At 43.8% G+C, this 16,936-nt stretch overlaps 1 protein-coding gene across 2 annotated transcripts in view; it reads right to left on the reverse strand.

Moving 5' to 3' along the window:
- Positions 1-16,936, reverse strand: part of LOC138267757 (AP-1 complex subunit mu-1) — a 132,612-nt gene that overhangs the window by 74,863 nt on the left and 40,813 nt on the right. For both annotated transcript variants that reach the window (XM_069216944.1, XM_069216945.1), the window contains exons 3-6: positions 16,775-16,842; positions 16,123-16,253; positions 7,049-7,196; positions 1,774-1,900 (exon numbers count right to left, since the gene is read on the reverse strand). In XM_069216944.1, coding sequence (XP_069073045.1) covers positions 1,774-1,900; positions 7,049-7,196; positions 16,123-16,253; positions 16,775-16,842 — 474 coding nt within the window. The remainder of the gene's footprint in view (positions 1-1,773; positions 1,901-7,048; positions 7,197-16,122; positions 16,254-16,774; positions 16,843-16,936) is intronic.

A 16,936-nucleotide genomic window follows, 5' to 3' on the forward strand; every position in this document is an offset into this window, starting at 1 on the left:
GGTACCAGGGGCACCAGTTACAAGGGACTTATCTGAGTGCCAGGTCTGTGCCAATTGTGGAAGCAAAGGTACAGTTTAGGGAAAGAACACTGGTGCTGGGGCCTGGTTAGCAGGGTCCCAGCACACTTTCAATAAAAACTTAGCATCAGCAAAGGCAAAAAGTTATGGGGTAACCATGCCAAGGAGGCATTTCATTAAAGCATGGCCATGTGTTTTTCTTACAAAATTATCACCTGAAGGGAATGGTTCTGAAAAATTACTTTCATGGGACCACGCCACACATTTTCCTTTATGAATCGTTTTCACCAGATTGGCGAAAACAAAACTGGTGGAAATCATTCATGAAGAACTATTTGTTCTTAGTTGTGGTTTAGAGATGTTTAAAAGAAGGAACGTTTTATCCCAACTACTCAATTTGTTTTAATATTTAGGGACGTCCATCCTTACAGCTTTCCCAATCCTTTCATCCTCCAACCTGCCTTCAATATCCCAGAATAACTCTCCCACACCTGGTTTATCCAAGGATTTTTTTTTTTTTACTAATCTCTCTTCATTATCTGTCCCCTCTTCATCGAAGTCACCTCACGTTCTCCTACACCTTTTGGTGCTTTTCCCTTTTTCAAACAAAGATTGAACGTTACCGCTAAAACATTTTTGGGGGAAAGGTATTTTGTCATTTTGAAATTTCTGTAAAATTATGTTTTGTGAGCTCGAATTCTGTAGGCTGACTTTCTTCATTCATCAAAATGATGAAATTCCAGTCAGTATATGGCACGTAATGTTGAGTAATGTCCACCAGGCGCCACATCAAGACCAGTGCCTCTGAGGCATTTAATACAAGTCAGAGCCCATGAAGTACACCAACGAGCCACTATGAACTAGGCTTGGTCCAGACATCCATTTCATCCTATTGCCTACCAGGCCTTACTATTCATACCGGCCAGCAGACCCTGGTACACTACGTTAACCAGTGTCCGCAATATCCCTGATGTAGGGTGTGGTCGTGAGTCACAACCTAATCATTAACAAGCATGAGTAAACTGGTTCTATCCTGGTCCCTCTTATAGCCCCCTGAATCTTGCAGCTAAAGCCAAGGATATCTGATAAGGCTGATGGACCAATGGCTAAAGGCAAGATACACGCTACGAGAACCGTTTGTGTCAGCTTGCTAAACACATCCCCCAACAAATACACACCAGAAATGTCTGCTTCTTGGGTGGACCATATTTAGTGAACATCACCCCCTAAGTTAATACAGATGAGTGTTACTATGGTTTTCTCGTTGCATTTAGCGTCAGTTATGTCCATCACTGGTTGGAAAGCATTCACCCCATTTTAATAAGAAACAGCTTACAAGTTTTCATGGACACACAGTGTTCCATATCATCAAGATGAAGTGGCATTTTATGGTCCAGCTCCAAATAGAAGAGACAAGCAGTAACAATGTTCTTTTCACACCTGCCAAGCAAAGGTGTACCGCATGCAGAGAGCATCAATAAAACAGACTCCATGCTCTGGAGCGTTTCCCAGGCTAATATTTCAATTTTAATGTCTACCCCTGTTGAGAGACTGAGAGATGTTGGACACAAATATTTTGAACTACAGAATCTATGTTGCAAACAAATATGTTATTTTAAATAAAGTGAAGTGAGGGAGAAATAAAATGTTTATGCTGGTGGGCCTGGGCTCATGGCAGGTGGTAGCTGACCTTTCACAGCATCTTAACTATACATTCTGCAAATGCAATGCTCATCATAACAATGAAACACTTACTTCCGGTGTTCTCAAAAAGCACTTTATCATTTAGGCCAAGACGAAGCTCTGGCATCCCTGACAGAAACACCCTCATTTTGATGGACCCCACTATCTCACTCCGTAACACGTTCCCATTGGCACTAACCTAAGAGAAAAGAAACATGGAAGACATAAAATAAATACATGAAACATTGTGCCAAACTGTTCAAAGCAGCTTTGTTTTAAATCCTTCACATATGTCGAGAGGACCGCAATCCAAATTGGCAGACTTCTGAAAGGTGGCTCCGACAGACCGAGCCAGCAGCCGCTTCCTGAATGTTGTAAGGGGACGAGACAGAATGTAAAAGGGCAGATTTCTTAAACAAGATTTCATGGAAGCAGTTAAGAGATTGCGCGCTTTGGCAACAGTGGTAGAATAACACATGCTTCTCTTATCCCTGGAAGTCACCCAACACTGGTCATTGATAACTAAATGAAAATAAACTCTTGACCCTCTTGGGTTAGAGACCGCCTTCTTTTGTTGCAGGTTCTCAATCTACCAAGTCTTTGAGAAATACTGGTTAAGAAATTGCTCAGGCAAAGACAAGCACTATTTGTTTTAACCGCTACAGCACTTGCATTACATTTAAAATAGGATCACTATTATCAAAAAGCATATTTATCACAAAGGGTATTATTCGTTTTATTTGCCTATTTATTTTATTTGCCTTTTTTGAATATCTGACCTTGTGTGTTTCGGAGTCTATTGTTCCTATAGCAACACTGGGACAGCATTAGTTGCAATACATAGAATGATGTGCATTTACTGTTCTGTTGTCCTGCCTAAAAATGATTTTTGACCTATCTATGACTTTCAGTGAGTGACGACAAGCTAATGGCTCGCACAGTCCCAAGGAGCCTGGGCTCCTAGTCAGACGGGTAAAGTTATTTTTGATTGGGAGAATATTCAAATTCAGCATGGCAGCACCCTCACACTGATTGCCACAACACTGGTAGGTGTGTAATGCACTTGTATGGTTTAAGTACACTGTTTTTCTGATTTATTTTTCTGTTTACTGGTTTTTCATCTACTCAGGTTTTTCAGTACTGTAGCAGGTGATGCAAGTTGCTTTTTGCCCTTCATATTTCATTAAGGACTAATACTGTAGCTTAGGAATTTACTGTTTTTGGTCCTGATGAAGCGCCATGTGATCCGGACGGACTTTTATAGGCTCAAAACATGTTGACCTGATATTTCAGCTAGAGGGCGAGTGTCCCCATCTAGCTACTTGCATTTGTTAGAGTGGTGGTACATGGTTTCCTTTCCACTCTATTGTGTTTTTAATCTTGACCAAGACCCCTGAAGTCCTAATTAAAAAATTGTTTTTGAGGTCCTTGAGTAAATTTTATTCCTTTTCATTTTCCTGCTCTTCTTTATAGCAGACTTACTTGATCCCCACCGGGCTCCATCACGGCACACACTTTAAGATCTCCGGCAAAGAGCCCCCTTGAGGGGCCCGTCAGACATTGAAGCGCCAGTCTGACTATGATGAAGCATGACATCCAGTGGATGTGTGAGGGCTCTTGCTTCTACATTTAGAAGTGTCCTGAGTTCTAGTGCCCTGTTTTTTTCTTTTTAGGAACAGTGTACCTTTTGGTGACTGTTCCCATGAGGAACAGGGTTGAGACTGACTTGCATATGGCTGGGTCCAAACTGGGGTGGCGTGGTGAGCAAAAGAAACTGATGGATTAAACCCAGATCTTCCTGACTGGGGGTGAATGTTTGCAGTGTTTAGCATTCCACCCATCAACCGTTCTTTTTGCATTTGTCACTTTAAGAGACCCAGCACCAAACTCAGACTCAAAAAGTGAGAACACAACATGACACACACTTGTGTGCCATGTCCTCTAACACTGCCTGTAATACTTGTAAGTCACCCCTACAAAAGGCCTTACACCCCTAAGGCAGGGTGTATTATATTACAGGTAAGGACATATATGCATGAGCAGATATGGCCCCAATTTGTCTTTGTTGATTCTTAGACATTGTAAGTGAACAGGGACGCCCTTTTAAGCACGTCAGTACGAGTTCTTCAGCTACATGATGGCTTCACTGAAACTAGGTATGTTTGGTATTAAACATCTCGTATTATTAAACCCTCATTGATTCCAGTGATGGATTTATTAATACTCTTGTCACAGAATGCTGGTTTCTGGTCCAGGGAGAACCTGGCCTGGCAGTTCGGGCTGTTCCCATGGGGAGCAGGGTCAAGACTGATTTGCATTTGGTTGGGTCCAAACTGGAATGTAATTGGAGCAAATAAACTGATGGATTAAACTCAGATCTGTGACTGGGGATGAATGTTTGATATATTCCGCATTCCGTCCATCATCTGTTCTTTTTGCAATTGTTGCCCTAAGTGGAAAGGGTATGCCCAGACGTGGGTCCCATGCTAGCTATGCCACTAGATTCAAGCTAGTCTGGCTGATGATGGGGGATATCCCAAAACTGGCCCCAGGATGCGTGTTTCTGGTTCAGGGAGGACCTTGCTTGGCAGTTCAGGCTGGACTGTTTCCATGGGGGGCAGGGTCAAGACTGATGTGCATGTGGCTGGGTCCAAACTGGAACGGCATGGCGAGCGAAAAAGGGAAAGGAAAAAAAAAAAAAAAACGATGGTTTAAACCCAGATCTGTGACTGGAGGAGAATGTTTGATTTGTTCTGCATTCTGACCATCATCTGCCCTTTTTGGATTTATTAATACATGCACCCAGAGGGCACCTTAGTGTTGCCCCATGATGAACATACCAACTGATGGTGTGCTGACTGACTGCTGCCACCAACAGACAACTTTCTGACCCCAAAGGGAGAGAGCCTCTGCTCTTGGGTGGAGAGGGGCGGTCAGTGACAAAGCATGCTCTGGCAGAGGTGTTACACACCACTCCCAACAGGATGACCTGTCAATCTGCATTCCAAGGCAGGGGGGCTTCAAAGAGCTCTCTGCCTGTGGAATGTGGATCTGGCTTCCCTCAGAGGTGAGGAGCTGCTTCCCTGCATTTGTAGGCACAGCTTGTAAAGTCTGATACTCTGCCCTGTTGGCCTTCAGTCACTCAGAGGGATCAACAAGAAAGGAGAAGACTGTCTGGAGCCCAGGAGGTCAGCACCACCACTTCAACGGAGTCCCAAGACACTGGCCCTACCCGGGGGCTACCTACACCTATACCTGGGATACTGGAACTATTACAGCAACCAAGGAGTTGTCCAATCAAGACTCTTACAGCCCCAAAGCAGACCTACTGTTGAAGGAAGTCCGGATCCACAAGGCCATTAAGAAGAGTGGCCCCAGTGTCCTGTTTCCCTCTTCACCAGGTCACCAAGACCCAGTCTCTGACCACTGCAATCCAACACCTCAAAGCACCTCTGCACCAGAGCCCAGCAGCCAGAGTCCAGGGGGGGGGGGGGGGGGGGGTTTCAACGGTGCCCAATTAGTCTGGAGGCCCTCTGGAGCTAAGCCCACCCTTGGGTTTGGCCAGACTGGACTCTGAGTCGCCACCTGTAGCCTCTTTCTGCAGCACCCCCTCTACCGAGACTTCCTCTGCTGACAGAAACATAACAGTTCACTACATTTCTGCACCCGGCTGACCCAGGCCAAGAGGAAGAGGACCTAAGGTGTCCCTACGTTTCAGAGCCTGGTGAGACCAGAGCCCACTTGTTGGTTCAGTCGGTCTGGACCCCCAATCTATGCCTGCAGCCTCTTTCTGCAGGCCCACTTTTACCGCCACCGGAAACCAGACAGTCCAAGACACCTCTGAACCCGGCTGCCCCAGACCGAGAAAAGGACCCAAGGTGTCCCCATGTCACTGAGCATCGCAACAACTGAACCCCCTTGTTGATTCATCCAGAGTGGCCCCCCAGTCCTTGCTTGCAGAGTCTTTGTAACCGGACAGTTTCCCACTGAAGTGAATGGGACACCCTACGCTGGGACACCTCTGCAACCGGATGCCCCAGAGCCTCCCAAGGTGACTGCTAGCGGCAGGGGTGGCAAGAAGGGACATAGCGTGGGTGTGGGGAGCGGCCGAGCCACCAGAGATACAGGATTGGGAAAAAAACTTTGACTGCTGCCAGCGAGCAAAACAGATGATTTACTTGAGCCGGGGGTGCCCCCAGAAGTATAATAAAATTTAGCCTCAATGGGAGGCCTATAGGAATAGGTGAGGGCTGGAACCAACGGGGAGGGGGCGGGGAAAGGAACATGTACCTACCATTCATCATTACGGATCTGGGACACAGCATATAATGTAGATTGTTGATGGGGAGAGGGGCATAAATTCAAAATGAGATATTGTATCGAGGATACAGTGACTACTGTTATGTACCTAAGAGACAATGCGATCCTGTGCAAAACCTTTGTGTAGAAGGTACTGTTGTTAGCAACTGTTGATACCAATAAAAAGAACTATTTAAAAAAAAAAGTTCAGACAAGATCCTTAACATTCCACTTCACTGCTGAGAACAATGCAAACATTAATAAGCAAGTCTAGCATGGAACAATGAGGAACTGAAGGCCCTCGTAAGCCAAGAACATGAATCAGTGGCATATATAGCATCTTGCCACATCTGAATTGCTGCAAAGAACTATAGAAAACCTTTCATTTCTGCTGAGTTAAAAGAACTGATAAAAATCAAAAATTAGATCAGTTACTGCATTGGCGAGCACGAAGCAGAACTAATAAATGCATTTCAAGTGTCATGAAAAAGGCTGGATATAAACTCTGTTGGTTAATAAAAGCAGGAACAATATCAGGAACTGGGGATACACGCCTTACTTGATATTTTTATGTTTATAAATACAATTTAGTATAAAATCTTGTAACAAAAATGTATTCCACTTGGAGTCTATTTGGTTTAATGGGTCATTGAATAGTAGGACGATTCATAGGCAACAAATGTGTTTTACATACGGTGGAACATGTTAAAATCTCTTTGGAATGCTTGCTACATGTATTAACAGGGACATTAAATCAGTTGGTATTACTAGACTGCGTAAATGGAGTGGGAATGTCCAAATTACCTTCCAGTTCGAATGAGATCACTAAATGACTAACAGATTATGAGATCAGAGGTAAAATGTGTGTATATGGTGGATACTGGATGAAGATTTTTTTTTTACATATTAAAAACTATAAAAAAATGGCAAATGTGTGCCAATATGTTTTAATCAAGTAAAAACAGTATTTTGTAAGAATGGAAACTCCAAGTGGAAGGGTGCTTTAAACAAAAAAGATTATAGAATAAAAAAAAAAAAAAGCACTTACCAGAAGATTGACTGATTCAATAACGTCTAAGAACACTTCATTTTTTCGATATTTAATTCCTTCAGATCTCCAAGACACTGCATTGGTCACTGTAGCAGGAGGACGAGGGGCTCCGGTTTCCAACTTGTGTCCTTCTTGAGTGATATATCTAAAGTTATAGAAACATGAATCACTTGAAATCATGAGACTATCAACAAAATATTTATTAGCAATTCACAAGCAGCCTGATTCTACCCAAATTAAAAAATGATAAAAACCAGGTGATATGCATAATAGCCTCTGAAAGTTGAGCAAAAAAATAAATTTCTTCTGTTTTGAGTTTCAACTCTAACGTTCGAAAAACACTTAGTATTAACAACAACATTCTCTGGTATATCATCGCTGGGACAAGCAACTGGTTACTGAGTGCAGCCTTCTGCAGGACATTTAGATTTGCACTGGCCTCTGACAAGATCATCTCAGACATCACTGATCCCCCTGTTTTCTGGTCGGGTCATCAATGTCTAGCACTTTTATTCTCAATATGAGGCTACTGGCCTTTAATCTCCTATAACCCACCAGTCTTGTACCCCTAAATGTAAATTAGCATAATAGCCTCAAATCTTGGACCCTCATTGCTGACCTTACAATGTACGCAGGATAAAATTCAAGAGAACAAAGATAGTTTTAATGCATGGATTGTCTCTGCCCTAAATACGGTTGCTCCTGCAGTCCTGGTTATTTTGCACCACATGTCCCCTGCTTCACCTTGGTACTCACTGGCGTTAACTACTGCTAAATGCACATATAAACTTTTAGGAATAAAGTGGTGTAAAGATTACACAACAGAAGCAAAAAGTATTAGGAAGGGCTCAAAACAAATTCAGCATAACTTAAAGCAGCTCTTTCTAAGTATTATGCAAATCGCATCCTATCAAGTAATAATGTACTCAAGGAGTATTTTACATTGTCGAGGGGTTTCGAACCCTAGTCAATCTCAACTTGGAGTGCCACCTTCTCAGGAGTTATGTAAACCTGTGTCTACCTTCACTATTCCTATAAAAATAAACACTCCAACACTTTTGAAATCTAGCTCAGACCCGTCTCAATCCTTAACTGAATCTGCCCTGGCACCTCAGATACGGCATTACAAATCTTAAACACATTAGCTCTGATTCACTAGAGGAGGACTCCCTTGTCCGTATTTTCCATACGGTTGTGCCATTTATTAGATCCCACATTAGCCAGCTTATCGACTCGTCCTTCAGTTCAGGAAAGCTACAGCTGAATGCAAACGAGCGTGTGTTTATGTTTTTTAAAGCTACTCTACATCTGCCTCCCAATAATTAATTATCATACTATTTAACTGAGCCATTCTGTGCCAAAGTCACAGAAAAGAAGTTAACATGCAGCAATCTGACTCAATTTCCTCTTAACTCGTCCTAGGCAAGTTTCCAGCCCTTACAGGGTAAGAATATTGTCCTTACTGCTGTACACAGCGAGGTGCGTTTAATACTGGATCAGGGCAGTGTGGCAGCGCTCAACTTCTGTGAAACTCTTCATTGCCTTTGATGCAGCATTTCACTCCATATGGATAGAAAGGCTTACGAGAGCAAGAGTGACAGGGTTTGCTTTGGAATGGTTCGGCTCCTTCCTTACAGGTCAGAGTCAGGCAGTCAATGCCTACATTGAAATCCTCATCAAAATCCTTATTGTGTGGAGTCCAGGAGGAGACATCTACGAGCAGGGGCGGTTCCTTCGCTATGGCGAAGGAGCATCGCCCCCCTGGCCAGTAAATGAAAAATGAAACAATAGTTGAACTATCGTTTCATTTTTCATCTGCTGGCTCAGCAAGGTGGAGAAGTGTGGCTCAATGGTTAGAGCGGCAGACCCTGATGCAGAAATCTGGCCTGGGACCAGGGTTCAATTCCCGCCTCGGCGGGTCTTGGGCTCAATGTCCTCGTACCTGATAATTCTCGCATCGGTGCCTAATCTAATTCATGGGTCCCACTCTAACCCTGGGCAATAACTTGCTTAATCTCCACAACGGCCCCAACAGTGCTGGGATGCCTGGCTTCACCTTGGAGGCTGCCCAGGAGTGGGCACCTCACAGGGAAAAGCCAGGAGGGGTTCCACAGCGGTATGCGTACAGCACCTTGAGACCCTAACGGGTGAGTAGTGCGCTATACAAGTACGAAGTTTACAGTTTACAGCCAGCAGTACAGGGAGGGGCGGGGCTGGCCCACAGGAGGTGTGTTTGGATGAGGAGTGAGTGCACCTAAGTGCGCATGTGTGCTTGGCTGGCCATCTGAGGCCGACCAAACACACATGCGCACTTAGGTTTCTCCAGCCCGGCTGTGTACACAGCCGGAATAGAGAAACTGCACAGGGAGTCACTGACGCTCAGACCAATCCTGACGCTGCTTTCTTGCTATGTTTAGCATGAAACCAGCACCAGCATTGCTGGGGAGCCTGTGCTGGTGTCCTAATGATTGCTGGGACACCACATGGAGGGAAGAGGAACGCGAGGTGGCAGGAGACGGAGACAGCAGGATTGTAAGATTTTTTTTGTTTTATATATTATTTTCCCCCCTATCTCCGGAGTTTATTGGCACGGGCCACTGTGTTCCGAACTCACTTCCTCCCCTATTTCTTGGTTGGAGTCTGTCTATGGGCAGGTGTAAGTGTCAGGCACAGGTACCATGCTACTATGCTCGAGAGTTTGTGTGCTTAGTTATTCACGACAGCCCCTACAGAGTGCTTACCTCACAACTCCAGAGCTTCACCAAAGTACCATCGGGGCCAGGGACTAAAAGGATACAAGTCTGGCTCACTGTCTATCTTCTGGGAGGGGACTCAGTGGGCCAGACTTGTATGCCCCCAGCACTAATGTCAAGTTCACTGGGAGCAACTGTAGAGGCCACCACCTAGCATCTGCGCAGGCATACAGGATCCAGTAGCCGCAAGCCTGTTTTGGGTGAGTTAAGTGGTGAGTCACAGGGTGAGGATCACAGCACCACCTCAAGGCAGTCTTCTGTCTGCAGCATAACCCGGGTTCAGGTCACGATGCTGGGTTAGCAGAACAGTCTGCTCCAGCTCAGTAAGTCATCAAAGCAGCCTACTCCACTTAGGAAAACTCCATGCCGTCACATCAGCACAGTCCAGTTAAGTTCAATTTCAGAACTTTGCAGCGGCACAGTCCACTCTGGTAACGCTTTAGGATTCCAGTAGCAATGCTTCAGGGCAGGTGTAGGCTGCTCAGACACAACTTCAGGTCAGTGATGCATTGAAGTCATTTGGCAGGAGATACTGTCGCTGATCTGGTAGCACTCAGATTACTCAGTCTCTCTGGGATAATGGACCCTTCACTCTAGGATCAGCTGCTTCTTGCCCACCATAGACTACTACATTTTATGCGGGGCTGCAGCACTCCTTCGATATCTCAGCAGGCAGGGGAGCTTCCAGGTGCTTCAGGGCAGGGAAACCTTCCTTGCAGGTAAGACTCCTGGTGGTGTCCCCTCACCTCTGGGAAACAGCTGTGAGGCAGACTGGTTCCACAGCAGTCCTCAGAGTACTCTGTGGAGCACTTCCTTCCTTGGTCAAATATCACTCAGAAATGGAGCAAGAAGTAAGTCAGCAGCTCCTACTTTTAAGCAGTCAAATTAAGGAATTTCTGTGCTCTCAGAATTGGTTTTGGGTTGTTCTTCTTTCAACTCCAGGCTTTTCTCCAGAGATAGCCTTTGTGTAGAGTGATGTTCCTCAGAACAGTGGCATTGCCAGTTTGGCACAAACAGGCGAAAGCTTTTAGCACTTGCCTACCACAAGCCATACTGAACACTGACCAGGAAAAGGACAAAAGACTGGTCTTACCAGCAAGTCCCTTCTCACTCTGAACAAAAGAGATTGCAATGCTGTCCTTCAGCCCCATCTCTACCAAATGGCAGTACTCAGGAAGACTAATTTAACGCTGCTCTTAGCAGAAAGACAATTGAATTTCTAAAAGAAGCCCCGTCTCTTCTTTCCCCAACTTAGGCTCTAGGTCTCCTCCCTCCAGCAATACGCTTCCACTGTCAGGGAACACCTCACCTCCATGTTGTACACATGGACAGGCCAGGGGCTTCCAAAATTAATCCCCCAGGCCTTCTTCACTCTGGTTCACCCAGACACACAATGCATTACACACATATACACACGCATAACATGCACTAGAATGTTAGCTCTAGAACCTGGGTTAGCGTGCAGGCTACAGAGCTTCACGGGAATAGGCCAGTATGCCTCCACTTCAGTAACACAGATAAACAGGTCCCGTTACTACTGATTCTCAAAACACAGTATGCTGCCTCTACATGCTAAACCAATGACAGGGATGATAGAGGACGGTAAAACAAATGACAATTGTTGACCCCGGCCCCACCCTTTCAGATCAAAAACTTCACTCATGTCCAAGGACGTCTAGACCTTTCTTTACGCACAAAGTCAAAAACAAGGATACTAGATACTCGCAATCATGCACTCAGTGCAAGAAACACTCAGTGATTAATGACTCAACGACTAGATGGCAGAATAGATGCTCAGAATGTGAATCCAGATCAGGATCCATGCTGCAAAAGGGACAGCGCCAAAGATAATTCTCAGGAGGCCACTACAGCTTACAGCATCTACAGGCCCAGCCCGCACTGTCAAGTACCAGTGTCAACACCATCTACTAACCATCACACTCTTACAAATGTGACAAGCTGGACTGTACCACATGACTCAAAGCTGTAAGAATGCCGGGGCACACTGGTAGTATCATTCTTTTAATTGGACATAGAACTGTTAAACACTCTGCTTATGTGATCTTTTAAAAATTGACTGTCATCACGTGGTACTATGTGATGTGTCTACCTTACCGAATGGCCCTTCCAGTAACCATGTTATATAACGCTGTTCCTTTGAGTATGTCCATATTGTGGGTTGTTCAATTGGTATGTTTTGTACCTTTTCTAAAATGATAAAACTAGAAAAAGAAATAAATATGTGCATGTGTAAAGAAATAAGTGCCTGGGGCGATCACTGGCAAACAGCATTACAAATTAAGCTCTGGGAACAAGATTATACACAATGCAGGGACACTTCTGGCCTAACAGTACCGTCTTTGCCGAAACCGATTCACAACTTTAAGCTTTGTTGCATTTATTATGCAAACATCACACAAATGTGACTGAACAGAAAAGACAATATTGCTTCAGACACATTCTAACAGGGATTGAATGGAGTAGCCTACTGGCTGGCATTGGAATTGGCTATAGCTAAACTTGAACAAAAGCGAAGTACTGATACTCCGGCTCTTCACCTTCGGATGCACTTTTAAATGGTGGCCAGATGTCAGGAGTGCTCAGTGTCTTACCACAGTTTATTTAGGTGTCATTTTATTTGACTCTCTCTTTTCCCCCTCAAATTGAGAAAGTATCTTGCTCCAGTTCTGTTTTTTAAATTATTATTAAACAGATTCAGGGTTTCCAGTAGCACCACCCTTCTGTAGAAGGGCATATTTAACATGCAGTCTACTCAATACATCTTGTCATCTTGGGTGCAATGTGTTCCTCGCACACATCGGTGTAAGGAGCAATGCTTGAGTATCAGCTCAGTGAATAATGAGGACTGTGATGGGAGTCAAGGAAGCCTTTGGAAAAACAGTAGCATGTGATCAGAGCGTGCTCTTTGTTTTCTGGTGTATTAGCAGGTTTAACCGAAAGCTAAGATTATGACAATGAAATCTACAGCAGTTAAGAGCATTTGTAGCTATTGAGACTCACTATACGCCAGCCTTTTCTAGATATAATCAGATCACAGCTGCAGTGTGCAAGTGTCCCTCATGCTTGCCAGTTAAAAGTGTCATCTGAGAGGGTAATCATAAGATTGGTGTAAAGATGCTCCATTTAGAAAGTTACAAGTTCAGAAAGGTTTGGACTGGCAGGGTCAGAGCTAGCTAATTCACACAGCAGAGTCGAAATGTGTGTTATCAGCCATGTGTTTTTTTTTTTTTTTTTTATGTGGACAGTTAGTCTATTCTAGACCTATTCATCACACCAACAGACTCACAGAAACATTCACACCAACCAAAACCAATAACAGCATTGTACATTCACAATTTTACACACCGGCACACAAATGCACATGTCAACACACCAACTCACACTCAGTGAGGGAAGCTTGCAATACTCTTATCTAAGCATTTACTAGCCAGTGTATCGGGGACAAGTTGCAGAACGTAAAGAAAGTGTGCATTGACATTCCAACTGGGCATGCTTTCCCTGTTCTGTGTGAGGAAGAATGAATTGCTGTTACATAGTTTTGTATTTGGTCTATGTGGACGGGAATCTCATTCTGTAAACACCTGTGCATGTATTATTTGTGTTAGAAATGTTTGCCCTGCCTGTGCTCGTATGCTGAACCGGTGGTGGGGTTTAGAAAAGCTTGAATAAACTGCAAATAGATTTGAATTAGTACATTTTCGCTCTAATAAGTTACTAATTTTGACTTGTGGATATTCTATCTGTAAAAAACCTATATTTGCACAGACTATTGCAAGTTGGCACCAAGACAGGAGGCCGCTCCCAGCAATAAGAAAGGGTTGAAATTTAGCTCTAGAGATTTCTTCCTGCCAAATATGAAGCAAGTCTCTCAAGTGTACAAACCACAGACGAAGGGACTGGAGGAGCTTACCTCAGCTGTATAAAGAAGAGTAAGGCAGATCTAAGCCAATGAATTACAACACAAGCATCTTGTAGGTGAGGCATCATTCAAGAAATGCCCCAAAAATATGGAATGTGCTGCCACCTCATATTTAGCACATCACATTCATTAGTATATTGCAAAACCCTTAAAATCTCCTAAAGTCACCAACTCATTCAAGGATCACTGCTGGTCTGTGAGACATACAACTTAACCAATAGCAAAGGGATAAAAGTCAATTTGTGGAATAGAATAATTGGGTATTATGAGGTGCACCCTAAAGATACCTTCAGAAATTGGGATTACTAAGGGAATTGGTAATTCCGCAACAGATTCCCTTGGTTATTCCTGTCCAACGCTTCACCTGGACATTTCAGTCGCTGAAAGCAGACAAAATGTCCTGGTGAAATGCACTAGATCCATGGTGATCCTTTGGATAGCGTCATTCTAATGGGTCTGATAACACCTGTTAATGGACCCAGGGCCAGTACAGCCACTTTTCTCACTGGGCAGCTCCCTGGTGGAACCAAAGACAGTATTTGAAGGCACTTTGCTGACGCCTCAGTCTCTCTATCCTGCTGCCTGGTTTTATTTCAGCAAACATAGCGGGCCATAAGGAGAAAGAGAACGAGAGAGGGGGAAAAGAGAGAGAAAAAGAGATAAGCAGAAGTGGTCTTAACATTTTTCCCAGGGCTGCTTTTGTTCCCAGACCTGTCCTAGTACTGATTGCTCTTATTATATCACAGTCGCTTCTCTACTTAATCTTCAACGATGTTACTCTAGTTCCACTTCTACTACATAACTGGCTATTGTTCTTGCTTTGGTTCCAGTTATTGTACAGGCTGAACTTCTTGGTGAATGCAGAGGCCTATTTACTAAATTACTTAAGTAATATCCCTAGACTGCTCATCTGGTTCTATCTGTAACCGAAATAAATAAATACTACTAAACAAGAACAGACAAACCCAATAGGTCTTACTTCAATGTGCTAATGTAACAGTATAGGCATACAGAAATGTGCATTAAAGGAAGACGCACTGGCCTTCCTAATACTCCCTTTACATTCGTACAACACATGCTGGACAGCAAAAGCAGTAATCAGTCCTACTGCACCTAACCCAAATGATACCGTGTTACCTACCCAGTGAAAGTGCACACATTCATTGTCAGCGTGCCTTCCCATGGCACGGTGAAAACTCATCTCCTCTACAAGAATGCATGTGCAGTGGGAACTCATCACTACAAAAGACGATTTCCGCAAAACAAAAATCCCACAAATGCCTGTGTGAAAGGAGGGTTTGAATGTGACAAAATGGTGATGGTTCACTATAGTTTTCAAATGTAAACGAGTCTCTCATGCACTGCAATGGAAATAGCTTTAAAAGACAGAATGATACACCAAGCAGCGACTAGCCCGCCGGTGACAAACACTAAAAATCCACTGATCATACTAACAAGACTATCAAACAGCAAACGTTGTCAAGCCAAAACTAAACACATGGATGCACTACTTCTGTGACAGCAACATATGAACTTGTATTCTGACTGTATTTTTGCCACGCAAACTTATAACAGCTTAGGAGTTAATACTCAAACTGACAAACTATATACATAGGCAAGGCGAAGCCTTCCTTAGTGAAAAAGGAAGCTTGGGAAGGATGTGAAAGCTTTCAAGGGCCCAGCTGGTTAACTTCAAACGCGAACTGAAGGCTGTACTTAAGGAAACCTCAGGTCCTGTAAATACGAATACAGAATGTGTTGGCTGGAGAACCATGAAATGCTGCGTTGCTTCCAACCAGCCACTGTGTTGCTATCACTCAGTACACAATCTCTATCTTCGTGGAGGCAGCAGTCACCATTTCAAGCAAACCTACGAACACAGCACTTTGATTGGCTGGACCTGAATATGGAGCGACACGCGTAACTACAATTACACGACTGTTCAAAACACTGCAGACCTGAGGGGATGGAGAGTGCATGCAGATGTAGGGAAGCATTTAACAAATAAGTAACTTACCAATCCTCAGAGTTAAACCAATCTTTCAGCTCTTCAAGCTTGATTTCTACTAATCTATTCTCGAAATAGTGTTCTCAATTTAAGAATGTCAAAAAGGGTCCCAGGACACCCGAAAGCAGACGCCAACTTTCTTCGCTTCTCAGACACATGACAGAGCACTCTGTGCTCTAAAGTTACAAAAAGTACATTGCACTTTATATAAAACTACTATACAAATGATCAATAGTTGGAAATCCAGAGCAGAGCTGGGGGTGATTTTAGAAAACTCCAAGCAGTGAGGGTGCGACAACACATTGCAGAAAGCCTGCTGCAGATCCCCTCTGCACTTGCACTTCTAATGACCAGGAAGAGGGACACTTACTCCTGCAAAATTTTGCTGTCTGTGGTTTGTGGATACCCAAAGTCCATGAGTTCATCTAACAACTCGTAGATGATGACGAAGTTATCCCGGATGCTCTCTTCTTCCAATTCTTTGAAGTACTCGGAAAACACCTACGGCGCAAAGACATTAAAAGAAAAATGTTTGAGTTTTGCACGCTTCTATTATTTTAAATATGAACATGGAGGTTGCAGGGGGCAGACTGTTGCTTATTGGGTCTGAGTCAACTGCATGCACTCTGGCAAAACAGAATTACAAACTGGAACTGGGATAAGCGCCCTCCTATGGTCTGCCATGCGGAACACCCGCAGACTCCGGTGAGGCATCTCAGGGTGTCTGGTCCCACGGGCAGGGATTCTGGGACCTTCAAATACACAATTTGAGACTAACTCGGCAACTGCAGGTGAAATACTAAATTAAAGTCCCGTCAATCACAATAGGAGTTAGAAGCCTGCAGACACTACATTTTGTGATTTAATTTCCTGTATGACGGAGTAACTACTCTTGTGCAAAACATTTTTTCCTAAAATTAATGACCTGCGGGAACAGGGATTACTTTGCTTGATCGATTTGTGTTTTAAGACGTTTTTTTTTTGGTTATTAAGACTAATTTTATTCCATGTTCATTGCTCACCTGAACCACCTTGTAAAGAAATGAAAACACCAGAGAGACACAGGCATTCTTCTTGGAAGTCGCAACAACTGGAACCCGGTTAAGGAGCAACTGTTTCCAAAAAGAACCTTTTCCTAACACGTCTGGGGAAAAATATTACTCAGTGTAAAAAAAAAAAAAATC

The sequence above is a fragment of the Pleurodeles waltl genome, chromosome 12 (assembly GCF_031143425.1).
Source record: "Pleurodeles waltl isolate 20211129_DDA chromosome 12, aPleWal1.hap1.20221129, whole genome shotgun sequence".
NCBI classification, from domain to species: domain Eukaryota; kingdom Metazoa; phylum Chordata; class Amphibia; order Caudata; family Salamandridae; genus Pleurodeles; species Pleurodeles waltl.